Raw genomic sequence first — 26519 nt, 5'->3', positions numbered from 1 at the left:
AAAAAAAAACACATCTTGGACAGTATCCAGAAATGGAAGAGATCTACAAGTGGCTTGAAGCCCGGAAACAAAATGGACAGGGAGTGTCTTGGCTAAATGTTCGTTGATAAACACTCAAGCCCAAAAATATGAACAGATCACTGCTTCCTTGCCAGAGTACATGTTTTCTCCTATTTCTTGCGTCATGTGGCAATTTTTAAGTGGTTTTAAGGGGGCAGCTTCAATATGAGTATATACGGTAATTTTGTAATAAAGGCGACTACTTAGACCATACGACTTACGATAAACGGTAGATAAAAAAAATCCAAACTAAACGGTATTTTTTCCAGGACGTCAAAAAACATCCCGACATTAGATTTTGTATTGTGTATTGTTTTCTACAGGACATTACTGTAGAGCTTCTTTCCGCCACTACCGGCAAGCGGTGGCGCTGTTGGAGGTCACCCAGCATCCACCCGGAAGTAAAAAAAAATCTGCTGCTTCTTCTTCCTACTTCATGTGTAAACATTCTATGCTGTATTTCCAGCGCGCTAAGAACTTTGACATTTTTATTGTTTAATAACTCCATTCAATATGGTTGGTGTAAAGTGTAACGAAGAGGCGAGCCGGTTCTTTTTAAACAAAAGTGGAATAAGGAAGCTTGATGCGGTTGAGAAAATGGTCGGAACGCTTTTTCTCAGACTCATTTTACTACGGATGGGGACCCTTTGAAGCGCATCTTCCAAAAGTAAGTTCAACTCAACTTTAGTTATCTTTATAGAGCATATTATTTTATGAAATGTTTATTTTTTTGTATAAAACAATACAGGTTACTTATTATACAAGCCTTAAACATACTTATATGAACCTTAAATATACAAAATAAAGCACTGAAGCAACTTAGGAAGAAATTCAACTTAAGAACAGTGGTCCGGATCTCGTTCGTAAATTGGGCGTTTGTAGTTATTTTCAGAGTAAAGCGCTATTTCTGGGTGTCAGTAATCCAGGGGGGCAGATAATGGAATTACTTTTTAAATGAAGTAACTAGTTACTGTACTGTTATTCAGTTGCGCACTAGCCCTGAATATGATTTAAAAAAAGAAAAATACAGAGTTTTGCATGAAAACAATTTTGTCTAGACTAAATGTCTAAATTCTAAAACATGAACAGTCAGAAATGACAATAACTTTTGGTTGATGCAATCTTTAAGATGACTTATATTCCCTATCGTTTTCTTTTATCAATGTTTACTATGATTTGTGTACTGTTACCCAATGCTAAATCTATTACCACTTGTGAGGCCCCTTCCCGAGGTTTTATTTTACTCATGCTGAGGTTTTTTATTTTTCCTTGCCCGAATGTTGGTTTAAGATCAGGCAATGGTGTCATTGTAACCTGTGCAGTCCTTTGAGACATTTTGTGATTAAGGGCTTGACAAATAAATTTGATTTACCTCGACTTATTTATCAAAGTGGCCTGGAATTGACATGACGTTTTACCCGTTACCATGACAACGCTTTATGAGCAGGTGATTGTTTGATTTGCCTAAAATAAACGCACATTAAACTACCTTCCTCCTACAACCCTAGCTCGTTAGAAACGCGTTAACACAACGCTGTTACCATTTATAATCATGAAAAAGGAATTATAGTCACCATTTCGGCACTCATTTTATTTAAACAATTGAGTTTTGAGTAGTAGCAGCTGTCAGTTGTTTACGTCAACAACACAATCGTGCTAACTTTCAAGAGCTAAGCTAACCTTTGCCCGCGTTCCTTTTTATCAGCACCACACTTGGATTAAAAGATCGTACATTGAGAAGGACGCTCTTTCATGTTGTTGATAAGTTTAACACGTTAAAATAATGGATGTATTCACACTCTACAAACCTTATTATACGGGAAGCTGCGGCGTCTTCATCGGACGAGGATCAAGTCGTTGTTCCGCCTTACGTCACGTGCGTCATCCGTGATAGGGCGTAGCCAAGGGTTTAGATTCCGTCAGCCAATCAGCGAGAGCAGGAAACCGCGGCTACTTTCGGTTGTTGTTTATCGCCGAGTAGTAAAGAGTTCATTTAAGAACAGAATTATTGGATGAAAGAAACGAAAAATAATCATCATTCCGGGGTGGATATTAGATTTTAAGTGATTGAAAATTAATAATAATAAGATTCGCAGCAGTGCTTACTTCAATTACATCCCCAGACCTTCGCATTCAAAGTCGCCCAAATCATGCCTATGGTTCTGCGCCCCAGAAAATCGACGCGCCGAGTACACGAGGATATTTCGTCGAGCGATACGGACGAAACAGCTTCGAGCGAAACCTCGGAAACAATCGATAAGCCGCAGAGGAACTCCGCCCGTCTGCTTCAAAAACCCACGTACTCTGTGAGTAACCCTACTCATTTTTTCCGCCTTCTTCCTCCGGACGGGGCGGAAAAGTTTACTGGGAGCCACGTCGCTCCTTGCAGCGGTAGCAGCATCGCTAGGCTATTTGGAGGCGAAATTAAAGAAAAGCGCAGCGGTGGCTTGTAAGCAACGTCACGCACGAAAAATAATAAACATATTTTGGAGAGTTCGGACGTGCAACATTCGCCGATCGTCACGAGCTTTTATAGTTGGCTGCGAAACGTCGTGCGTTCGGCGTAGCAAGCTACTGCGTCATGGTGGGTTTATTATGAGCACGTTTTTTACACAGAATACGTGACTCGTCGCTTTGGAGCTTAAGTCGTTGCGCGTGAATAGTTTTCAACGCAGGGGTCAGCCTCATAAACGATGTTTTTTTACCTGCAGGACTCCGATTCTGACACTGTGCAGGTGATGGACAAGGGGTCTAGCGAGGATGAAGAATCTGTGGAGGAAACCGATGACACGGTATCGACACGATTGTTTGTTTGTGGCATTTTCGGGGGCAAAACACACAAAAAAACCTTAAAATGGACTTTAAGTTCCACTTCAGGACCATGGACGTAGCCAGCACGTCTTGGGGTGTGCTTAAGCACCCCCAAGTTCAACCCAAGCACCCTCAAAAATGATAGTACTCTTTTCATTGCTGGAGGACAGGGTATGCTTGAATATAATGGAAAATGCTAGCTGAAAGATAAAAAAAGAAGGAAAACAAAAATGAGAAAAATGCAGCTCCGCTGCTTTGAAATGGTTCAATCCATCTGATTCATAACAGCGCTCGAACCATTCGTTCAGCTAGTGTCACTTGCAGCATAGCAGATGAGTCTGCAGAGGTTTCGGTGTATTTCAGTGAGAGTATTATATTATGGATGTCCAAGATTGTCATAATTCAGTTTAAAAATTAATTAAAAAAATGGCCTTAACATAAACATTCAATTGATTAAAAACTGTGTTTTGAAATAAAAAGCCTTTAGCAAAATATTTCAATTGAAATATTATGATAATTGATTTTTACATTTATACGAATTTAAATGAAGTGAAAAAAAAATGTTTTTAATTAGCCAACCTCTCTGGGTGCTATAGGACTAAGCCCTACGCAGAAGTCGCATTTTCAATCACCAGTTTCGAGAATTCATACTTGTCAACCTTAGCCAATTTCTCCCTCATTAATAACTTAAATCCCCTTAACAAGCTAAAATAAACCCAGGGTTCGTACAGGTGCTTGAAATCCTTCAAAATGCTTGAATTTTCGATTTTTGTCTTTTACAGGATTGACAAGTGCTTGAATTTTGGATGAAGTGATTGTAAATACTAAACATGTGACCATGTTTTCAAACAAGTCTGCTTAAAAATGACACATGCACTGCTCTCCGGTGGCTTCGCTCTGCTGTTACATTACGCCTTCTCATAATGAATGGCAGCTGGCATTAGTTTGTATAACATTGTCCATTACTCCACTACTTATGAAAAGCATCATATAAATTAGAATTCAATTTATGAATGAATGCATTTGTTTAAGTGGTGAAACCAGATTTTATGATGCTAGATTATGTTGTATGAAGTAAGATTTTTGTACTTTCTAAGGTATTTTCTTTTTGAATAATGCTTGCGCTTGCCTTATTTTTCGAACTGTAAGCCCCCTCGAAAAACAGAACAAAAATGAGTAGGAATTGTAGACTGGGAAATACAATCAATACCTTGTGAAACCAGATCTCATAATGTTCCTTTTTTGGGAAAACATTTTCTATGCCACGCCAGCTCTCAACCGTATTTTTTCTCGGACAATAAGGCGTACCTAAAAAAGAAAAAAATGCACGGATTACCGGGAAATAAGTACATTTTTGTGCCATTAACCAGCTCATTTTTTGTCAAAACACATCTTCTCCGCCTTGTGAATTTCCTGCGGGGATGAATAAAGTATCTATCTATCAAAAGTTATCATTTTTATAATAAATCCAAACCAAATGCTCCGCTAAAGGGCAGCAAAAGATATACTCTCAGTTTTAGTAGGTCCAGCCAAGTATTTTGTTCCGATGTAGTCTAATTGTAGTGCCCATGAACTGCTAAAACTTTTATTTTTAATTTTAAACCATTAAGACCATTGAGGCACATAAAAATTATTCTAGCTCCCACTTGAGTTTGTATAGCGTGATGAGTTGGTGCAGGTGTAAAACTACATTACCTTAATTAAAAAATAATCCAGTTAACGCATTTAATGCCAAACATGAAAATCGTTTGTGAAAAATAAACCTCCCCTATCATCCATGTTTATCACATGTAATGTTAAGGCATAATACAGAAAAAACTACAGTTAGCTGAAAATATTAAGTTGACATTTTTTTGCTGATCCTGCCCGCCTGGGAACAGTAAATCTGGATCTGGTCTAGGAGCCAAACTCTTCCCTGACATCCCTGCCTTGACTTATAATTTTGCACTGTGGTATTTTATTGTATTGTAAATCTTTTTGCACTATCAGCATTGCCCTTTTTAATTTTGGTGTGCATTCTATTCAATCTATTCAATTATGGTGTCCTATACAGGAAGTGAAAGACTGCAGTGTCGTGCTGGACCGCCTGCTCGATAAGACCCCAGGGCGACAATCTGAGAAAGACGACATGAACCGCAAAAGCACCAAACCCGCCTCGCGCATCCCCACTTTCCACAAACGGAGCCCCGCCATCACCGGGGAGCCCACCAGAAAGGATCCTGCCGCCAGCGTCGATTCCTCGTCGAAGTCCAAAACGGCTACTGTCTCCAAAGTCGGCTCGGAGACCCAGAGCGTCCCTGCCAAACCGACTCCTGCAGTGGGAGCGTCCTTAACCGAACCGGTGCCGCCCTTTCTGGTGGTAAGCCCCAGGCCCGCCCTTCGACGAGAGGAAAACCAGGATGACCGGGAGATGCAAAGCGCAGAGATGGATTGCACCACAAAACCTCTTGCGTCCGTGGAGCCACCTACCCAAAATACACCAATCGAAGAAACCCTCCCGAGGTCTTTCATCGCGGCGAAAATAAACATCGCCCTAAAAATGTCCAAAGATCTGCACCACATGCCCGAACTCGGCCAAACAGAGACCATCGCCGACCAAAAACCGCCGTGGGAGAGCGAAGATTTCAACCACTCCAAGGAGTCAAGGTCTTCAGACTTGGAGAGCGAGGAGGACGAAGCCTCGGACGATCTGCCGTCAGACGCTTCCGGCAGTGAAAAGGAGCCAGAGGAGGCGGAAACCGGTGAATTGGACAATACAAAAAATGGCGGAGAGGAAGAAGACAAAGAAGACCCCGAAAGCGACGATGAATCTTCTCCGGCCTCTCTGCCGGACGCAGAGCAGTCAGCTAGAGTTCTGCCAACTAAGTCAGCAAAGGTGAGTTGATGGTCCTTATCAGGTGATTCTAAAGTACCATATTTAGTAGTGTATATTGTGCACCCCTTTCAGCTCAATTTAAGGATGCGACCCGGGTTTGATTCCTGTTGCATCCGGACAGCAAAGTTTAGGCTAGAAAAAATTGACAGAAGAGTATATACCAATATCTATCTATCTACCCTGGTCATATCCCTCGAGAAGAGTGACCAACAGCAAGACAAACACATACAAAAAAAAAAGAAAATAAGAAGGGGAAAAAGTAGCAAAAAAAAAAAACACACACACAAAATTTTTAAACCATGGCCAACCCAAATGCCCAAACACCCACAAGTTAAGCACTTTGGCACCCTAAGTCGGTCATGCTTTCGTCCCTTCAGATGAAACGGGACACGAGAAAGCGGCCATGTCACTCTGATCAGGGTGACGCAACACACTTCTGTTCAACAGCAGGGCCTGACAGCTTTCACTGGTTTACCCCTGCTGCATCATACGGTGCCCTACCCATCCCTTAGAACGCGTCTAAACATCCCACTATCCTTTTACAACAGTATCCACTCATTCCTATCACCAACAAGAGCTCTAGCTTCCACTAGATTTAAACCTCTTTCCTGCAGTGCACTCATAACACCATCCAAACACGTCAAGTGCTTCCTTCCTCTTCGTCTCCTTCCATTTACTTCTGCTCTGTAGATCCTCTTCAAAATTCGCTCCTCATCCATCACAAAGAGTATCAGTGGGGCGGCAGTAGCTCAGGAGGTTGAGCGATCGTTTTAGGATTAAGGGATCCCAGTTCGAATCCCGGCTTGTCCGTGTTACATGTCGAAGTGTCCTTGGTTAAGACATTGAACCTCCAATTACCCCCAATAAGCAGGTTAGCGCCTTACATGGCTGCACAGATCACAGCCGCTATTGGGAAATGTGAAGCACAATGTAAAGCGCTTTGGGAAGTCATTGACTTGAAAAGCGCTATATAAATGCAGATCATTTCATCATTTCATTTCATCTTCTCCATGCGTCCAAACCAACCCAAGTACTCTTTTATCCACACGCTTGCTCAGTTCCACTACTACTACAATTTCTAATTTTAAAAAAATAGGGGCGCAGCCAATACACGAGTATACGTTTTCTATAATGATTATCGATTATTTTTTAGAGACTCCGGTGGGACCCATTAAACCCTGGTGGCCCACCACAATTTTCCTATGTAATGGGATACACTTATTCGATCTGCAACCTTAGTGGAACTGTTTAAATCTAGGCTTAAAACACACTTTTATTCTACAGCTTATGAATGAAATAGATTTCCTGTTGACAATATATGTGTATATATTGTTACTGCAACATTCATTGCAGCCTGGTCATCCTGGAATGGGGATTACCTCACGTGCGTTCCCTTCTCAAGGTTTCTTCATTTTCCCCATGTTAAGGTTTTTGAGTTTTCCCTTGCCCTCATGTAGGTTTTAGATCAGGGGATGGTCTAATAATAGTCTGTGGTCTGTGCAGCCCTCTAATACTCTTTGTGATTAAGGACTATACAAATAAACATGACTTGACCACAAGATGTCACTGTATTGTGTCGTGCATCAAAACAAGCCCTAAAAGGCACAAGAAAGAATACAAACTACGGTGTCTGAAAGTGACCAAACCGCACCTTTTTATTCTCCTTTTGCCCAGCATTTGGCTAGGTTTTTGTTTTCCGGGTAGCCGTAGCAGCAAGATGGTGGACAGTTTTTTGGGACATATGAGTATTTACATACAATTCATACAAGTTTATGTATTTTTGCATATCATTCAAATCACTACATATTTTTAAATGAATATTTTGTCACACTAAAAAAATTACTTAAATCACCTGACCCTTTAATTCATATGAGGGAATACATTTTTCTACTTCCGACTGTTTATTTACAAAACTAGTGGTTCTATCAGATAGGCTTTATCTGATAGTGGGTATTTAAGACACTCCGGGTGAGGTTTTAAAGGGACAATGTGTGAAAAGGTTGATTTCTCAAATAACCAAAAATACAGGAACTATCATATAAACGTGCATTTTTTTTAAGTAATAGAAAATCCAGACATTTGCATTTGTTTTACATATTGAGAGCCTCACCTGGAGGGCGCTGACGTTATTATCAGACATCTTGCTGCTACGAGTACCTGGAAATCAAAAAAGGAGAAGAGAAATAGTTGCGTTTTGTTTGCTTTGAGTCTCCGTAGTTTGTATTCTTCACTGTGTTTTTTTAACCAGCGTTTTTTGGATGCACAACACAATACAGCCCCATCTGGTGGTCAAATAATACCCACTGTGTCCCCTTAAAGACATTTCATTGAAATATCTTTGAAACAAGTATGAAACTGGTGATTTAAGCCCTAGTTCACACACATGGACCGTCAGGCTTTTAAATCTGGCCGGTCAAATGAAAATAGTGAAAATATAAGAATAATTATAATAATTATTGATGCACACTTGTTGTTTTGTTGCCAATCTTGTACCCAGTGTCCCTTAGTGCAAGTTCAAAATCAATTGCTTTCTTCTCTTCTTATTTTGAGTGTCTACTAAACATTAAACTTATCAGCTGCTCAAAGTCGAATCATTTTTATTTGTATAGCCCTTAATCACAAGGAGTCTCAAAGGGCTGCACAGACCATTGCAAACTATAGACTTTTATTACACCATCCCCTGATCTAAAATCTACATGAGGGCAAGGAAAGACTCAAAAACCTCAACGTGAGGAAAATGAAGAAACCTTGAAAGGACCGCACAAAAATTCGTTTTTACTGGTTAAAAGGTGATCCATTTTCTTTTAATTCTGAGTGTTTCAAAACCAATTTGAAATTGTCCATTTAAATGTAAAATGAAACTATATATTTAGATTCATATCCCTGCATCAGTGTTCATTTTAGCTCTGAAAAGTGATGGGTCCCGGGGACTCGCATGCTCAAAAATCTATGGGTCCCAACAGAGATCTATGGGTCCCCAAAATTGAGTGTGCTCCATGCCCTTACAAACTGTCGTATTTTCCCTTACAAAAAAAAAACACTTATCTAAAATTGCCTCTATTTTATGTGGTGTGTTTTTCTTTTTGCTTTGTCTGTTTCAATTGTGTTTTTATGGCTTGGTCTTCAATTTGATTTCAAAAGTCTTAAATTTAGCTGTTAGAACCTAATTCCATGGTGCTTGCCTCGACTAAAATGAACTTATGGAACTTTGCCCCACCCTGCCCAAATAACGCTAGCACATTCCATAGATGTTTTCCAGTCTTTTACATAAGCTCAATAAATGCATTTCTTCCAAAACAATTTTTGCAGGTCCCCGTGTTCAGCAGCTTTATCTTGTGGTTCTTGCTGCCGGCCACTTTTTTGCTACTGGGCATGCACGCCTGGCGCTTCGGCCTTCCCATGTCGGTCGGCCATCTCCTTGCTCATCTGGAGTTGCACTGGCTGGAGGGAGTGGGCCCCCTCACAGAGCAGTGTAGCGCAAATTGTAGGTGAGGTGCTTGTTTACACTTCATACACATTTGCAAAAGAATCTACATGCACTTTTAAGTGAAGATTTTGGAACTGATTTCCAGAAAGCAGGGTTTATACAGAATTATTTAGGGAGATTTATTCTGGGCCATGCAAAAAAAAATGTAGCGTTTCCCAATGGTAAATCAAAACAGGAAGAACTTCCTGTACCTGAAAATGACAGCTATAGTATATACATGAGAAGGGATTCATCTCAAATATTTTCACATGTGTTTTTCATATCCACCAATATATTTGTGCTTTACTCGAGATCTAAAAACAATGTGTCTTGATAATAGCAGATACATTTGTGGCCCTGCAAAATACATGTTTCGATGGTACTGGAAACATCGGGAAATTGGATTTGAAAGTCTTTAGAATGTGCTTGAATTTGGCCATGACGAAAGTGTACGAACCCTGCAGTTAGCATTAGCATGTAGCTCATCCTTGAGTTTTTTTTCTTGAGCAGAGTGCATTTGGTGGAGAGCATCCCGGTAGGTTTGTACCCGTCCAGCCCGTCGCCGCAACAGAGCACGGAGGCGAGCTGGCTTGGCCTGCTGACCAAAGCCTCCAGTTCTGTCAGCATCGCCGCATTCTACATCTCGCTAAGGAGCAACAATTCCGAGTTTGCTAACGTTGTCGACGTACAGGCAAGTATCGTACTATTTTTGCTACATTCCGAACAAGGCGGCTTTAAATAGAGTTATAATTTATTTTCTGGCAGGAAAGGAAAACAGCAAGCTGCTCTTTTGCACCATGCGTGTCCTTTGAATACAAAACACCGCGAAAAAACTTATGAGAAATTAGTGTTTTTGCTCACATTATTATTCACATAATGCATAAGGGGAGCAAACTTGGAATTTTCTAGTGTACATGTGTCAAACTCTTGGCTTACGGGCCAAATGTGGCCTGCAACATTACTTTGTAAAGTAGAGGAGCGTCTATATTGTACAGCCCTTTTATTTATCACCTCCAATTCATGCAGGGTATTTGTTTTGTTTGTATGAATTGTTTTTTTTTGTCTGTTGACTTGATCTAAATTTTTCTTTAAAAAGTCTTAAAAATTCTTGATTTTAACTTGCCTGCCACTGTAATGGGAGCCCTGCCCTCTGGCCTACGTTGTGTCTCTTAGGGCAGGAAAGTGTTTGAGCAGTTGCAGCAACTCCCTTCCAAACGCGTGAGACTCAATCTTGCAGTCAACGGCCCCCAGAAGGCCACCCAGGACACGAGTGACCTGGCTGCGGCGGGTGAGTATCTCAGGCGGCAACTAACGATTATTTTATTCATCGATGAATCGTCGATTATTTATTCCGATGAATCGGGTTTTTAGTAAAACACATTTTAATTTCCACTTTGTTCAAATATTGAAATTTTGGATGGATAGAAAATAGTGGACTAAACACCAGAATATTCTATGACCGAAAACAATTTAAAAAAAAAACAAGTGTTTGTCAAATAGTTTAACAGTCAAGGCTTGCCCCTTGCAACAGATGTCAACAGTCGCAGGTCGATTACCGTAAATTCCGGACTATAAGCCGCTACTTTTTTCCCAAATGTTCAGCCCTGCGGCTTATTCAGTGAAGCGGCCAATTTATGTAATTTTTCTAACGGCCACCAGCGGCGTTGGAGTATAAAAGGTAAGATTAAGACCAGTAGAATATGTGTGCCAAGAAAGACTGCAACCTCTAAGTTTATGCATACATTGTCTGTAAAGGAAAGGTTTATTCTGTTATGTGTTCTACGAGCGAATCAAAAAGAAGGGGCGGAGCAAACGCGGGCTGATGGGAAGTGGGGTAAAGCTGAGTTACCGGTAGTACTCTGTTGTCGCAGCGGACAATAGTGGATATATATATTTTCCCACCCTTAACTTTGGAAATATACATTTTGTTTCCTTGGATTACTTTCAACGGGACCCGGACTTTACAAGTCTGCATCATACGTTAATTACGGGTATCATTTTCCATTCATGATGCCGATTGTCTACTATTTATTTAGTTACAATTGTGGAATGATCGCAACAAGGCTTTAGGGCTAGGACCTTAGCTTGGCCTTTTGGCTGAGAGTAAGTGTCCCGGCTTCTAGGCTTTGTAGCGTATTATGAACTGACCGATAACGGATAGTGAATAATGAATAACGAAGATAGATAAATAACCCTTATAAACCCCTAAAAACCCCAACTTACAGCCTGGTCGGGGTTAAACTTGTGATTGTGTCACAAGTTTCAATGCGTGCGCACGTGGCTTGTACAGAGGTGCGGCTTGTGTAAGTACAAAAGTGGCAAATCACTTAAAAAGTGGTGGGTGCGCTTTATAATCCGGTGCGCTCTATAGCCCGGATTTTACGGTACTTGCATATGTCTTGATTTTTAAATTTTCTAACATTAAGTAAAGTAGTCAGCCTCCCAATAGACCCAGGCCCACGCATTGCTCCTTTTGGAGTCCCACTTCCTCCACTCCAATCTTGACCAGCACAAACTTTATTTTCCTTCTTAAGTGGACACATACAGGCCTTTCACGAGACCTGGCACTTAGACACTCTGCAGTTTGAAATAGAAAAGCCCTGAGATGCCCTCCTTTATAATATAATGTGTTTACCTCTAATATAAAGTCTTTACATCTTAAATAAGAACTATACACAACCAGGATATTGCACTTGAACCAGGATATTGCACTTAAAGTGCAAAAGTCCACGTGACAACGGAAAAATCTCCCCTCGGGTTATGGAAAAGGAAGTCAAGTGTAATAAGTAAACAGTGCAGTGTAAAACCTTAAACAGTACAAAAATAAATGGAACTTTTCTGCAGTAAAATACTTCTTCTGTACAACTGTTTTAGAATCAAGTCAGGAGCATCTAAAGTAAAAACTGCATAACCGGAATAAAAACTGGGGTATTGCATTAAGAACAGACATTGCACTTTACACAAGGCGAGATTCTATTTATAGAGTTCATACTGGTTTTTGAAATCCTTAAATGCTTAAATTTTATTGTGGTGTTTTCAAGGATTAAAAAGTGCTTGACATTTGCAGTGAATTGTAAATCTTGAAGTTGTCGCCATGTTTCACATTAAGTCTTCTTAAAAATGGCGTACCACTGCTCTCTGGTGGCTTCGATTAGTCATTGCATTCCTTCTTCCCTCTTAAGTAACGACAGACGGCATTAGTTTGTATGGCATTATCCTATGAAGTTTCATTGCCCCCTTCAGATCCTGCACATTGCACCTAACCAGAGCATTACAGAATATCAATTTATCAATTATAAACTTTATCTCGGTTTTGATTTTTAATGATAAGAACTTCCTGCATCCAAAAATGTAAGCTACATATTACCACAATTTTAACTAACGTATATTTATATGGGGAGAGATTTGTCTTAAAATTATTCACGCACGTATTGTTCAGATCCACGTATATATTAGCAATCTACTCTAATCTAAAGATCATCCATCCATTATCTGCACCGCTTATCCTCAGTAGGGTCGCGGGGGTGCTGGAGGCCATCCCAGCTATCTTCGGGCAGTGGGCAGGGGACACCCTGAATTGGTTGTCTAAAGATCATATCTCTTGATAAATGCACACGCAATATTAAAAATACTTATGTAAATCGCAGATATATTTGTGAATCCGCAAAATGGATGAACCAAACCAGATTTTTTTCTTATAATGGTACTGGAAAAATTGGTAACCAAAGTCCTTGAATTAGGCTATAACGTATGGCCTTGCACTGACATTTGCAACTTTGTGTTTGGAATCAGGGGCCAGCATCAAGGAGATAGACCTAAAGTCTATTTCAGGAGGTGTCGTGCACACCAAGCTTATGGTGATTGATGAACAGCACTTCTACTTGGGCAGTGCCAACATGGACTGGCGCTCTTTGAGTCAGGTAAATGGGAGAAGATGAGGAGTACACAATAGTCAAAGATGTAGCGGTTTGAGACGAGCTGTAGCTACATATAATCCGTTTCATGGGTAATGGATCTGCCGTTGGCAATACAGGTTCGGCAGGGGTGCCTGTTGGGACGTCGCCGTAGCAATAAGCCGGACCTGCAGCCTTACTATTTTCTCTCTTGATGCTGCCTGTCACTTCCCGGACCCGACAAAAATCCACGGAGCACCCTGTGGAGATCACCATTTTTTTATGCTCTTCTGACTTTCCCCAGACTCCGATTTAATTGATGAATTTCTTTTCAATGTAGTGAGCTGCCAAAATACTATCTGTTGCCGTGCTTTTGGAAATAACGACTTGTGTGCCCGCCCACCCCAGCTGTTTGACTGACAGCATACACCAGCCTATGACAGTCGCGCACACAGTCTCACCCCCTCAACACACACAAAGCCCTCCACAGCCTGCCCTCATGATAGCATTTCTGGTGTGCGGTCTCCTGTAGAATACAATGCATGATGCAATGATATCAACGACAATAAAAGCTATAAACTCCAAATCCGTGGTTTAGGTTCTTTAGAGATGCAGTTTCAGTTTGAGTAACAAAGCTTGAGCAAGAAACAAGAATTGTGCCTATGTGAGTACTTGAAACTACAGGAACAATGTTTTATATTTCAGAGATGTAACAGGCATCTTTGAGTCTGTGCTTAGTTAGGAGTTTGATCGCCTCCTTTCTTTTCACACTCCTTTTTGGGAGAGTTTTAGAACTGACATGCACTTCAGTTTGTTCCTTGTAATACTGTACCAGTTTTCGTGTCCTTTTTTTTCATCAGTATTTGCACTTTTGCATGTGATTTTTTTTTTTCTGTTTAGTGTAGCACTACCATATTTAGCATAATTTCAGTGGGGTGTATGTAACGGGTGTAATAATAACTTTTGTTTTATTAAAATTCCTGCTGAAATATGTGTATAGTTTTTGGTAAGTGTCCTGTAATAATTGTATCCGTTTTTATACTCATTGTTATTATTTCTATTTTCTCATATATATAAAAAGGATGATGTTGGTAAAAATTCAGACTAAAGAAAAATATGTTGTAAATTGAAAAGAAAGCTCTTTGATCTCGTTAGGTATAAGTAACTGAAAGGTTAACAGCAATAGCGTGAGGGAGAACTGTATTATTTTTTGACATAGAAGACAACTGTAACCGTTTTTAGCCACACTCACTTCTCAAATACTGAAGCAATTAAAGGTGCAGAAATATTTAAGACGTGAGAGAAATTATTTGTAAACGGCATTCCATTATGACTAATGGATTTCATCTGAAGCATTCCTCCTGTGCCGCAGGTGAAGGAGGTGGGCGTGGCGGTGGAGGACTGCAGCTGCCTGGCCCAGGATGCGGCTCGCATTTTCGAGGTTTACCGAAGCCTCGACGGATCACTGCCGCCGTACTGGCCGGCCCGTTTCTCTGCGCTATCCAGTTCCCAGCACCCTTTGCTGCTCAACTTAAACGGCGTGGCTGCCCGAGTCTATTTGTCTGTGAGATAATGCACAATGTTGAAATACTTACAAAACATTTCCTGACACATAATGTGGTTGGTCTCTTTGACAGAGTTCCCCACCTCAGATTTCAGCCAGAGGCCGCTCGGACGGTCTGGCCACCATTTTGTCTGTCATCGAAGACGCTCGGGAATTTGTATTCGTATCTGTCATGGACTATCTTCCCCTGGCTGAGTTCACCAAGCCAGTCAGGTGACATACCTCTGTCTCCGTCTTGTATCAGGGATCACTCAATTCATCACAAACAAAGTTGTTTCTCAACAACAACAAAGTACAGTAATTTTTGGACTATAAGCTGCACCTAAAAACTCAAAATTGTCGTCGAAATTTGAAGGTGCGCCTTATAACAGATTGCGCCTTATATACCGCAAAATACGGTGAATAGGATTGGAAATCGTTGCCGACCAAAATCACGAAACCTTCGCATCCTGGTCGCGGCAGTGATAGCTAGACCGCCAGTGAATCAGATGACACATGAAAGGACATTCGATTTCATCGCATCATCACCAGTGTTCCCTCTAATTTTCCACGGGTCTGAGCATTCACACAAAGTCGGTGAGCAACGCTTGAAACAACAGTGAGCAACAGCAATCCCAAGTGTGGCAACTAAGTCATTAGTAGTACGATACAGAACAAGATTGACTTGGTATAATTGGAAATCATTTGAATGCAACACAAACTCTTTCTTCTTTTTCCCTTTTTTTTAATATTTTTTTAATTCCTTTAAAAAATCTCTTTGTGTTTATATTTTCCTAGCTGTTACTTTTTTCTTTTTGTTCTCTATTTACTTTTTTCCCTTTGTTTCTTCCTTTTCTTTTTTTGTGGCTTTTTTCTGATTTTTCCTCTTTTTTTCTCTTCCTTTTGTTTCTTTTTTTTCTCAGCTTTTCACTACTTTTTCATTTTTGTATTTTTTTTCTTTTTGGTTCTATTCCTTTCTTTTAAGTCATTTTGTGCATAATTTTACAAAATATTTGGTCATATAGGGAAGAAAGAAGCCAAAACAACCGGAAGAGCCGATAATTTTGACAAGAGCCGAGCCGAAGAAGCCGGTTTTCGAAAAACTCTACTGACTTTGCTCAACTTCGTTCTACTTCGACCTTGGCTTCAAAATACCCCATTTTGAACACAATGTCAGGGGAACCCTTGCATTTTTACCTTCATCCACTATAACTTTGACCTAATCCGCTTCTTAATTAGCAATTTCAAGCCCTGATTTTTGTGAGCTGGCTAGATTTTTTTGTGCGCGGAAAAGCTTTGGGTAGTGCGCAATTGCGCACACACGCAGCTTAGAGGGAACATTGATCATCACACTATTTTTAACCACGATGCCATAAACGAATGTAAGAGAATGGAGGATACAGAAAGTTGTCCTGAAATAAATAAAAAAATAATCCCAAAAAGCACAATTAGGGAAAACTGGCACCATGAATGAAAATTGTGTGATAATGAGAAAAAAATCAAATGCCTTTTGTACGTCATCAGTATTGCTATCAGGTTTCGGCGACCCAGATTTGATTACCGCTGCGTACAATTTTTCACGATTTTGGCTGGTGATATTTTCGGACTGTTAATCGTTGCACCAATTTTTACCGTACAGTATGTGAATAAACTGTGCAACAATTATACAAAGTAAATATTATTAATTTTAAATATTGCTCTCCCTGTAGTTTTAATTCCATCTGAGTTTCTTGTCCAGTGCAACTAATATATATGAAAAATGTATGACAAAGGACAATGCAGAAAATGCAGTATTTTTTAATTCGTATTTTTGATTATTGTATAATTCAGACGATTCTTCATTTTTATCAGATCATGTTTGTTTTTGTTTACTATATTCTTAAAAGGGGCATTTGTATTATTTAGTTCCTCGTGGTAAAAAAAAACAAACTCTAAAAACATTTTTTTTTTTAAAAACATTGATTTGAAGACGTGCAGTTTTTAAATACTTATAGGTCAAGAAACTGTTATAAACAGACATGCTTCTAAAGATAATAAAAAGCAAAAGTTTGTGAAAGAATGGCCCCAAAAATGAGAAGAAAATTGTTTGGTTTAGTCACTTTGAGGTCTCTGTAGTTTGTATTCTTCCTTGTGCTTTGAATCACTTTTTTTCAGTTGCACTACACTAGACAGTGACATCTAGTGGTCAAAAATTACGCAGTGTCCCTATAAAGTGGCGGTCTTAAATGTTACTAGGGGGAAAAAAATCCAAATCTGATCATTCTCTTTATCCATTTTGTAATAAAATTTAAAATACTTGGCAGCTATTTGTGCAAATGTACATTTTACTATCTCCAGCATATAACATCAAATTGATGTTGGTGTGCCGTCCGTCCCGTTGTCAGGTTCTGGCCCGCCATCGATTCGGCACTACGTGCCGCAGCCTGCACCCGAGGCGTGAAGATCCGTCTCCTGGTGAGCTGCTGGGAACACTCGCCAGCCGCTATGTTCACCTTCCTGCAGTCGCTGCTGGTCCTCAACAGGCCGCCCATGAAATGCGACATTGAAGTAGTGAGTGATGGAACAAAGTGGACTGAATCATTTAGCTGTGCACATTACATAGACCAGGGTTGGGCAAACTCCAATTGGGGGCCACAGCCTGACAAGCGAAAATGATAAATACAGTGGAACCCCGGTTCTCGACCATAATCCGTTCCAGAACGCTGTTCAAAAACCGATTTGTTCGATGACCGAAATCATTTTTCCCATTAAAAAAATAATGCAAATCGTTTTAATCCGTTTCAACACCCTGAATGTTTACCTTGAATGTTTAACGTAAACTTAAAGCTAACCCAGGCTAATCGTACGTTCGCGTTATCGTGATCTTCCGTGCGCTAACATGAACGTGTAAAAATAAAAAAAATCAGGTCGTTTACAAGTCATTTAGCACCCGGGTCTCCACAACAAGTGGTGAGCGGAAAGGGGGCTCCGTTCCAACACCCTGATATTTGGGCTCGGTTCCAACACCCTGAATGATTACCTCAAATCATAGAGCTAACCCAGGCTAATCGTACGTTCGCGTTATCGTAATCTTCCGCACGAAAGATTACTCTAACATGAACGTGTAAAAATAAAAAAAGGATAAAGAAAATAATTATGAATAGGATTTCTTACCTTTGTGGTGGTCAGCAGAAGGCGGATGTGGACAGTGGGGTATTCCCTAGCAAGATCAGCACACCTTTTTCATATTTTGATATCATTTCTTTCTTAAATGCAATAGTTGTACGCACTACTCTTCTTTTTTCACCTGTAGCAACTTTGCTGCTTGCACTGACTTTTTTCGGAGGCATAATTCGGGGCTAAAACACTTGGTACACCTATATTAAAAGCGAAAGCAAAACGAAGCACGTCCGCACGCAATAACAGTTGGTCACGAAAAGAGCGATCTACACCCGTACGCCGCTCGGCATCGCACCATAGCGTACACACTCGCGCATTACCGGTGTTCGAACTCCAATTTTTTTTGATAGAACAGCGAAGCAAGAATTTCTCTAAATTTTTGGTCGGACTCCGATTTGTTCAAACTGAGAGGCGTTCGAAAACCGAGGTTCCAATGTACTCTGTACACTAATGTTACGTGTCTCCGAACACCCCGGGTACCACACAACAATATTGATTTAAAGTGGCCTAGGCCTCACCTGCAGGGTTTCTGTAAAATAAGGAGATTGTGTGTTGGAATGAAGCTGTGTGGACCACTCTTCTTGAATCCACCCACTCTTAACATTTATTTACTATAATCAATAACAAACATTCTCAATAGTCAAATATCTAAACAGAGTATAAATAAACAATTTTGATTTGTAAAGTTCCGCATGTGTTCATCTAGTTGGTACCCTATTACAGGTATGCAATAATATAACACATGTGCACACTCATCCATTACTCTTTCAACTTCACAGTTCACATATCCCTTAACCCAGGGGTCGGGAACCTTTTTGACTCAGAGCCATAAGAGCAAAATATATTAATTTTATTTTGGGAAAGAGCCACATTATATATTATGAGAAGAATTTACTAAATTGCCCTAGACAAAAGCTTAGTCTTCAGCACATTTATTTTTGACGATTTGATAAAAATTATGAAAAGAAATTAATGCCAGAGCCCGTGTCCCAAAATCAACAAACATACCACTTTAAACTTGTCTCTTTCTTGCAATTACTCAAGATCGGTCAAACTCATTTTGACCCTTTTTTCATACATATTGGTTTCAAAACCAGATGCAAGCAGTTATTTTGTAAAAACGTCACAACATTCTGTAAACAGGGAGCCTGATGTGCTTACCTTTGGCGCAGACGGCGTAGGGTGAGAGATGGGAGGGAATGTTTGCACTTTTGGCATAGCTCCATCCATCCCTCCCACTCACCCAATCAAATAACTTTAAATTCTCTTCCGGTGTTTTGACGTATTTACAGTTTGTTCTGTGGATTTCATCATAAGGTATTATATAGTGAGCTTTATTGTAAAGGATTCTTTAGAATTGTACAGCCAAAACGATTTTTTTTTTGTGTGTGTGACACCTTGATTGTAAATTGTAGTGAAAAACGTGCCCTATATATTCGGCGAAGTACAGCATTTTAATTCGGTTTTGGTTTGGCTTTGCGTGTATCTGAATGGCTTAAGTTTTGAACGAGATGGAGAAAATTTGCATGCAATCAAATTTGTCTCTGAGCCACAGGTACTCATAGAAAGAGCCATAGGTTCCCGACCCCTGCCTTTACCGCATGGGTTGTCAGGGCGCCAATGAGCATGCAACTCTAGACAGCCTTCTTCACTGTTGACGGTCCCTGGCCTGTTCTTGGATCAGGGCAAAGTTGGCACCAGTCCATTCCTTAATGTTGTCAACCCAGTTCTTTCTCGGTCTTACTCTCCCGCTGCCCCCTTGGACTGTGCCCTGGAGAACTATCTTGGTCAGTCCTGATGATCTTGTGACGTGACCGTACCACTGAAGTTTCTGTCTGCAAACAGTTAAAAGTACTTTTTTGGGGTCCCCAATGTGCCCTATGATGGTGTTGCGCACTGTTTTATTTGTCACATGGGCTAAGTAGCTGATACCTAGAAGTGTCCTGTAGCATCGCATCTCTATGGCCTGGATTTTCTTGACCAGTTTTACAGTGAGAGTTCATGTTTCGCAAGTGTAGAGGAAGATGGAAGTAAACGGCGCTTGCATGAGTCTAATCTTTGATTTCACTGCTATGTTTTTCTACCTTCAGAAGCGTTTAAGTATCTATAAAAATAACTATAGATCTACAAATAGAACACAGAGTTGCAGTTGAATAAAAAAACATTGCCATAGTACAAAAAGCTTCTTTCAGAATAAGAAAGCAAAATTAGATTTACAGAGCGGCTGGCTAGCTGCTTGCCAGCATGGGGTATCCTTGGATTGGGCTAGGTCTCCGTGATGGTTAAAATACAATCAGCCCGAATATAGCGATTTTCCACGAGATGTAGCTCGAGGTTATCCGTTTCAAGGGTAATGTATCTGGTATTGGGGAAATACAGGCTTGGCAGGAGAAGCTTAAGAATGTTAAGAACACACAGTGGTGATCACTATTTATTTGTGCTTTTCTAACTTTCCTCAGAGTTCGATCTGACACATTTATTTTCAACATAACGAGCCGCTAAATCTGCAAGCTGTCAGTCTCTTTGCTTAGTTTTTATCCGTGTTGTGCTCCCGCCCCTGCCTGTTTGACTGACAGCATACACCAGCCCATCACATTCACGCACATAGTTACACCCACTTAACACCAGGCCCTCCATAACCTGCTCCAAGGAGAGCATTTGCTGTCTGCTGTCTGCTCAGGAGACAATGCATGATACATTGAAATCAATAAACATAAAGACAATTCAATTCAATATATACCTAGGAGTGAACCAGCGATGACCGAAGCGTGAAGTAGAGAGGGTTCTCTGTACTGTATATCGTATTTATTCAAGTATAACAGGCAATTCTTTTTTTTTTTTTTTTTTTACATTAAAAGCAACTCAAAGGTTGGGTGCGCGTTATAAGAAATGGCTAGGGTGAAACTCTAAGATGTATTGTGGTATTTTCGCATTTATCAAAGAGATCGTTGACCACAATTGCAGTGAATGCAACCAAATCTCTCAACCCGCAAATGCTACAGAAAAGGTTTTGGATCACCGTTTTAACCAAATGCGGCTCGCGAATCCTCTTGTAGACGATCCCTGGAATATGTGTTTTTTTTTTTCTTCTTCCGTAGAAAATTTTCACTGTGCCTTCGACCAGCGAGCAGATGAAAATCCCCTTTGCCAGAGTCAACCACGCCAAGTACATGGTCACCGACAAAGTCTTCTATATCGGTCAGTCAATCTTTGACTCCTGACGCGATCCTACGCATTACACTCATTGCACAATCCCGCAGGCACGTCCAACTGGTCTGAGACATACTTCACCGAGACGGCCGGTGTTGGTTTGGTGGTGAACCAGACGGATGCTGAAGTCAAACAAGGCCAGAAAACTCTGCAGAGCCAAGCAGAGGAGCTCTTCCTCCGAGATTGGCGCTCACATTACGCCAGCTCGCTCTCGGCCGGCGACGTCAGGGTCTGCCCTCGCATGCCACACTGAGTCGGAAACGGACGTCTGTTTTGTGACTGCTGTGGGAAAACTTGTGTATATAATTGCTGTTTTCATGCCGGGTTTCAAATGTACATTTTTTCTGCACACTGTGCTCTTGAACTATCGATCTGATCTGTACATTTATTTTTTTCCCCCGCATGGAGCCATTTGTATATTTTCAGCACGTTATGCGGGTAGAGGTTAAAACGCTGTTGACAAAGGAGATAGCACAGGGTTAGCACAGATAACCCTGTAAGACCCAGTTTTATAAAATTTATATTTTTTCCAAAAAGCGGAAGAAGTGTTTATTGTTGACTTGCTTCAAATTAACAGTCATTGGCTATTGTTCGGACTGTAAATGATTCTGGGTGTGACATTTGTGTATAATCCCAGCCCACAGGTCTAGAACTTTCACGATCTATAGAACATAGGCTAGAATTATTCCTGTAACAAGAAATCAATCATGCAAGTGTTTTTTTACACAGGTAGAAATGTATTCTGTTCGAATACAACTAAGTCAAAGGAAATTCTGCTGCCCTATTAATCCTGAGTTGTAAAATTACAACATTCCCATAAAAGAATTTATTTTTTGAGCAACACTTCATTTCAATCTTTGAAAACTTCATGTAACTCCATCTAATTGGTTAAATTGTGCTCATTTATGTTGTTCTATATCTGGGTCTTACAGGGTTAATACATTCACTTGGAAGATCAAAACCTAATGTTGATATCTCAGAGCATCGAAATCAGGTTACGTCATGCTTTCAGATTTTACTTTAATTTTGAAGGCAACTGTTGATTATGGAACGCCTCAAAATCCCCCAAAAGAGAGAACTGGATGTGAATTGCTTAAAGACCATAGTGTGACAAATAAAAATGTTTTATTTCAATCAAATCATGTACTCAAACTGAATTTCGTGTACATTAAATTATGTACCGGTACTCTTAAAATAATAAGAAAAAAATTACTCGAGTGTTAGGTGGCTTCTCACAGCATGTTGTCCCATGAGTTTAAAACTGTAATATGGACACTGACTGGATCTTCTAGAAATTGATGTATTCTATTACATCATTCTATTGTCCCGATCAGGAGTCATTCCATGGAAAGCTGAACACTGTCGGTCTGGCTTTGATGCTGTTGCTGATCATATTTTCTGGCTGGAAACGAAAACAACTTCAGATTAGGACAATACAAAGGATTTGAGTTTGAAAGATTTTAACAAATAATGCAATTTGGTTCATGTTGCATAATCATCATTCTTTTTTTTTTTTTTTAAATACGATACGGTATATATCTAGACTGAATAATTATCTGCATTATTTACTTGAATTCAACAGAGAAGCAAACCAACCTAAAGAGTACATCTCCAGCTGTTGTCTGAGACGGACCTTCTGCAGACTGTCGTAGAAATTGGGCTCTGGGTTGCTCCCGACACTGGGAGGCAAGGTGAAGATCCGCATGATCTTTCGCTTATTCCTATGTACGATTAGAAAAAGAACATCCTTATATTAGTTTGTTAAAAAAAAAAAAAAAAAGAGCCAACATCCCATCGTTTTTTTCTCAAAGCTATAGTCAACTGGGGATAATAGATCTCAACCACAAAGGTTCTGTTAAATTTCATTCTTAAGCACAAATTTGCCATAACACGGCAGTTTATTTTGGACCACAGCGGCACGCCTCAGTAGCATGAACACTCCCCAAAAAACACTGCCCACCCTTGCCCTCAGCAATAGTTGCCCAGGGATAATGGATTATAGCCACAACTGTGGATATCATTTTGGTCAGCTTCGCTAACGTGTCGTCTTAACCTCAACATCCTACAGAACAAACAGAAAAACTGGTGACAACTGGTCATTTAAGTTGCAGATATTTGGAGACCTGCTTTACTGGTCGGCGGCGCCCTCTGTTGGCTGCGGCTGCATCGGCTCGCTACAACGGGTCAGGTGCAATCGACATTTCGTTCTGTGTACATTGTTACACAGAATGACAATACAAGGAAATTATTATTATTATTATTATTATTATTATTATTATTACTGAGGTACAAAGATGGATGTCACTTGTTTTTTTGCGCCTTAACCCAGAAATTTTTTTTCGTGATTTGTTCTCAAACACTGCTCTGAACGTCTACAAATGTAATATCACCAATAAAGACTCTGATTACTACTTGTGAGGCCCCTTCTCAAGGTTTATTTTCCTCATGTTTGAGGTTTTGAGTTTTTTCTTGCCCGTATGTTGGTTTAAGATCAGGGGGTGGTGTCATTGAAACCTGTGCAGTCCTTTGAGACATCTTGCGATGAAGGACTATACAAATAAATGTGACTTGACTTGATCAACACATTACAGAAAATCATCGGCCGCTATCTGCCCAGTGTGGAGGACATTCCAAGCTTACAATACTGCAGTACAGTCAACATTGTAAAGGACTCTCTCACCCTGACTACAGGTCCATTAAGACAAGGACTAACAGTTTCTTCCCTTGGGCCATTATCACTCTAAACAAGCCCCCGAGACTTTTAAATGTAACAATATAGAAAATTTGTAATCCCATCTTATTTATTGACTTATGTTTGAATAATGTTGCTGCTAAGTCATTGCACTAGTACTTCTAATGCGCTTACATTAGAGTATTGCCTATTTTTCCTGACATTGTTTTATCTTATTTTTCAATTTCCAATTTTTACTACGCGTTTATCCTGAGGTGTCATGTCTAACCTCGTAAACAATGTTCCCTATGATGTGATCAATGACATTTAAGACAATTGTCAGATAATTTTCATCCATTTGTTTCCTGTTTGCATTTGACTTGCATCCAAAAACTGCATGTCATGAAATTTTAAATAATCTTATACAAATGACGTACTTTATTATATTATTGGCGCAATTGTTCGATAGTGAAACGCAGTTGAATTTTAGGGACTATTTCCATTTACGGACATTTTATGTTTACCGTGATGTCTTCAGACCTCTCGACCTCCAGGGCTCCATGCCCTTACAAACTGTCGTATTTTCCCTTACAAAATACAAAATAATATTACACCATATTTCTTTTTCAAGTGTGTTTATGTGGTTTAACATGTTATTTTGTACATGTGTTTCGTTATATCATATATATTGTTAATTAACATTTTGTTGTGACATGCTGAGTTGCTCGACATGAGGTTTATTATAAAAAAGTTCAAAAATGAAGTCGCTTGGACGTTCACGGTAGAAGGCAAAAATACATGCAAATATACCGTAAATTCCGGACTATAAGCCGCTACTTTTTTTCCCAAACGTCCAACCCTGCGGCTTATTCAGTGATGCGGCCAATTTATGTAATTTTTCTAACGGCCGCCGGCGGCGCTCTAGTACAAAAGGTAAGATTTAGACCGGTGGAATATATGCGCCGAGGAAGACTGCAACTTCTTAGCTTGTGCACAAATTGAATTAACGTAGAAATATCCTCATCATGCAAATTGCAAAAAGAAAGGCACATGATGCAGCTTTCAAGCTAAAAGCAATCGAGCAGTCCGATAAAGGAGGAAACAAGTTACTGCACGTACACTCTACTTTAGAGGCGTGTTGCTAGCTTATTTTTGAATAAGGGAACGTGGGACGACGTCTATGTGATATAGCCTCTTTCCCATACTGGGGAAGACAACTCTGATGACGTCAATTATAAGGAGGAAGATGGTGTGATTTTTTAACAGAGCCGTTTACTGTGTTGCGAGCGTGTTCCTAATAGCGTTTTGCTACCCTTCACAGGCACGGTTTGGGATGAAAGTTATAATATTATTAAAGCTTTGAAAACTCTCTCGGTGTACCGTCTTTCTTTGTAAATATGTGGAACCATGTATAATATGTATTTGCAACTGTATATTTTTGTAATGTATTTATTTTAGAGACTTATTCTGATATGTTTTCCACGGGCGAATCAAAAAGAAGGGGCAAAAACCACGGGGGCTGACGGGAAGTGGAGTAAAGGTGAGATGTGTTTGTGGACGCAGCGGACAATAGTGGATATATATTTTTCCCACCCTTACCTTTGGAAATATACATTTTTTTTCCCTTGGATTATTTTCAACGGGACCCGGACTCTGCAGGTCTGCATCAAACCTTAAGTAGCGGTATCATTTGCCGTTCATTTTGCCGGCAGTAGATTTTGGACTGTGTACTTAATATTCAGCTACAATCGCGGGACTCAGTCGGGTTTGGGTTAAATTTGTGATCGTTACATGTTTTAATGTGGGCGCATGCGGCTTTTATACAGGTGCGGCTTGTGTATGTATAAAAGCGGTTTTCCTCTTAAAATGTGGTGGGTGCGGTTTATAATCAGGTGCGCTCTATAGTCTGGAATTTACGGTAATTAAGTAGAATAAGACATTTTCTTATTCACATTATGAATTCATTTTCTGCATTAAATTATTGTTAGTAATATACTGATTAAAGGGATAACCACAAACCTGTCTTTTTTTATTTTCTCATTTTATACAAAACATTTTTCTTAACTTCTTTATACAACATAATAATTCGTAATATAATACTTCAAAGCAAGTGAGCCGTTTGAGAGCTCTCTTTAATGAGTTGAGCCGAAAAAGCCGGTTCGCTAAAAAGAGACGGACTTCTTTTCACTACATCAAACCGCTTACTTCGTTTCCAACGAAAAAAAACGATACCGAGATAGAGGCTTCCGCGGCGAACTCGTTTGACTTGATTGATTTGCCGTTTCGTGATACTCGTTGTAAACCGGATGGTACCATAATTGACAAATTTGCGTTTTTCCGTACAGATTTTCTCGTACGTCGTACACGTCTTAAAATGCATAATAAACGTACTTTGTACGGCAAAACCGTACAGGTTGACAGGTCTGTGTCTTGCACATATGCAATTTTATAATATTCAGTTCCGTTGGAATCATACGATGCACAAGGTGGAGGATATCTGAAATGTTCTCACTTTTTGGCGTAGACGAGCAGGCCGAAGCTCACCAGAATAACGAGCAGGTAAACATTGGTGGCTTCGTTCCAGGCTTCGTGGACAGTGTAGTCGATGGACTCCGGCTCATTCCCCAAAAGGCCGTGACTCCCCATGCAAACACCGCAAAGGCACTTAAACGACGAACTGGATAACGGCACTACACGATTTTGCAAAATAAACAAATATAAATAAGACTAGCTAGGTCCCATTGATCGTGCTGAATATCGAGTAGCTTCTCGTTGTAAATACATAGGTGATGTATTTAAGATACTTCCTGTTTCCGGTGTACAGTCGAAAC

At 40.1% G+C, this 26519-nt stretch overlaps 3 protein-coding genes across 6 annotated transcripts in view; 1 reads left to right on the top strand and 2 right to left on the bottom strand.

Annotated features, from left to right (window-relative positions):
• gpr137 (G protein-coupled receptor 137) overlaps window positions 1–2545 on the bottom strand; it is a 14258-nt gene extending 11713 nt beyond the window's left edge. Inside the window, exons 1-2 of one of the 2 annotated variants that reach the window (XM_088343295.1) lie at window positions 2167–2545; window positions 1869–2013 (exon numbers count right to left, since the gene is read on the bottom strand). The gene's annotated coding sequence lies outside the window, so the exon portion shown is untranslated. The remainder of the gene's footprint in view (window positions 1–1868; window positions 2014–2166) is intronic. The other variant, XM_088343296.1, reaches the window with a different exon arrangement.
• Window positions 2001–22156, top strand: pld7 (phospholipase D family, member 7). 2 transcript variants are annotated; one of them, XM_088343292.1, is made up of 12 exons: window positions 2001–2366; window positions 2772–2852; window positions 4925–5746; window positions 9056–9234; window positions 9723–9903; window positions 10386–10500; window positions 13005–13132; window positions 14478–14669; window positions 14743–14882; window positions 17033–17198; window positions 20906–21005; window positions 21068–22156. In XM_088343292.1, exons 1-12 carry the CDS (start codon window positions 2211–2213, stop codon window positions 21268–21270), a joined length of 2463 nt encoding a protein of 820 aa, XP_088199418.1. In that variant the 5' UTR covers window positions 2001–2210; the 3' UTR covers window positions 21271–22156. The 2 variants fall into 2 exon arrangements, with proteins under 2 accessions (XP_088199418.1, XP_088199419.1); XM_088343293.1 differs by lacking the exon at window positions 2001–2366 and adding an exon at window positions 2398–2644.
• Window positions 22123–26519, bottom strand: smim19 (small integral membrane protein 19). Of its 2 annotated transcripts, none has more exons than XM_088343299.1 (3): window positions 26233–26519; window positions 22614–22738; window positions 22123–22419 (listed from the first exon to the last, which is right to left on the bottom strand). In XM_088343299.1, exons 1-3 carry the CDS (start codon window positions 26307–26309, stop codon window positions 22355–22357), a joined length of 267 nt encoding a protein of 88 aa, XP_088199425.1. In that variant the 5' UTR covers window positions 26310–26519; the 3' UTR covers window positions 22123–22354. The 2 variants fall into 2 exon arrangements, with proteins under 2 accessions (XP_088199425.1, XP_088199423.1); XM_088343297.1 differs by having other exon boundaries at window positions 26201–26503.

Source organism: Urocampus carinirostris, chromosome 9 (genome assembly GCF_059441175.1).
Source record: "Urocampus carinirostris isolate Australia breed hairy pipefish chromosome 9, RoL_Ucar_1.0, whole genome shotgun sequence".
NCBI lineage: Eukaryota > Metazoa > Chordata > Actinopteri > Syngnathiformes > Syngnathidae > Urocampus > Urocampus carinirostris.
The sequence above is the reverse complement of the archived record's forward strand: the minus strand, read 5'-3'. Positions and strand labels throughout refer to the sequence as shown.

Coding starts and splice junctions, on each gene's coding strand:
- smim19 (XM_088343297.1), bottom strand. CDS start 26,334: ATGGGGAGTCACGGCCTTTTGGGGAATGAGCCGGAGTCCATCGACTAC. Junction 22,739..26,200: donor CTGCTCGTCTACGCCAAAAA/GTGAGAACATTT, acceptor AATCGTACATAG/GAATAAGCGAAAGATCATGC. Junction 22,420..22,613: donor GCTGGAGATGTACTCTTTAG/GTTGGTTTGCTT, acceptor TTTCGTTTCCAG/CCAGAAAATATGATCAGCAA.
- pld7 (XM_088343292.1), top strand. CDS start 2,211: ATGCCTATGGTTCTGCGCCCCAGAAAATCGACGCGCCGAGTACACGAG. Junction 14,670..14,742: donor CTGCCCGAGTCTATTTGTCT/GTGAGATAATGC, acceptor TCTCTTTGACAG/AGTTCCCCACCTCAGATTTC. Junction 17,199..20,905: donor TGAAATGCGACATTGAAGTA/GTGAGTGATGGA, acceptor CTTCTTCCGTAG/AAAATTTTCACTGTGCCTTC.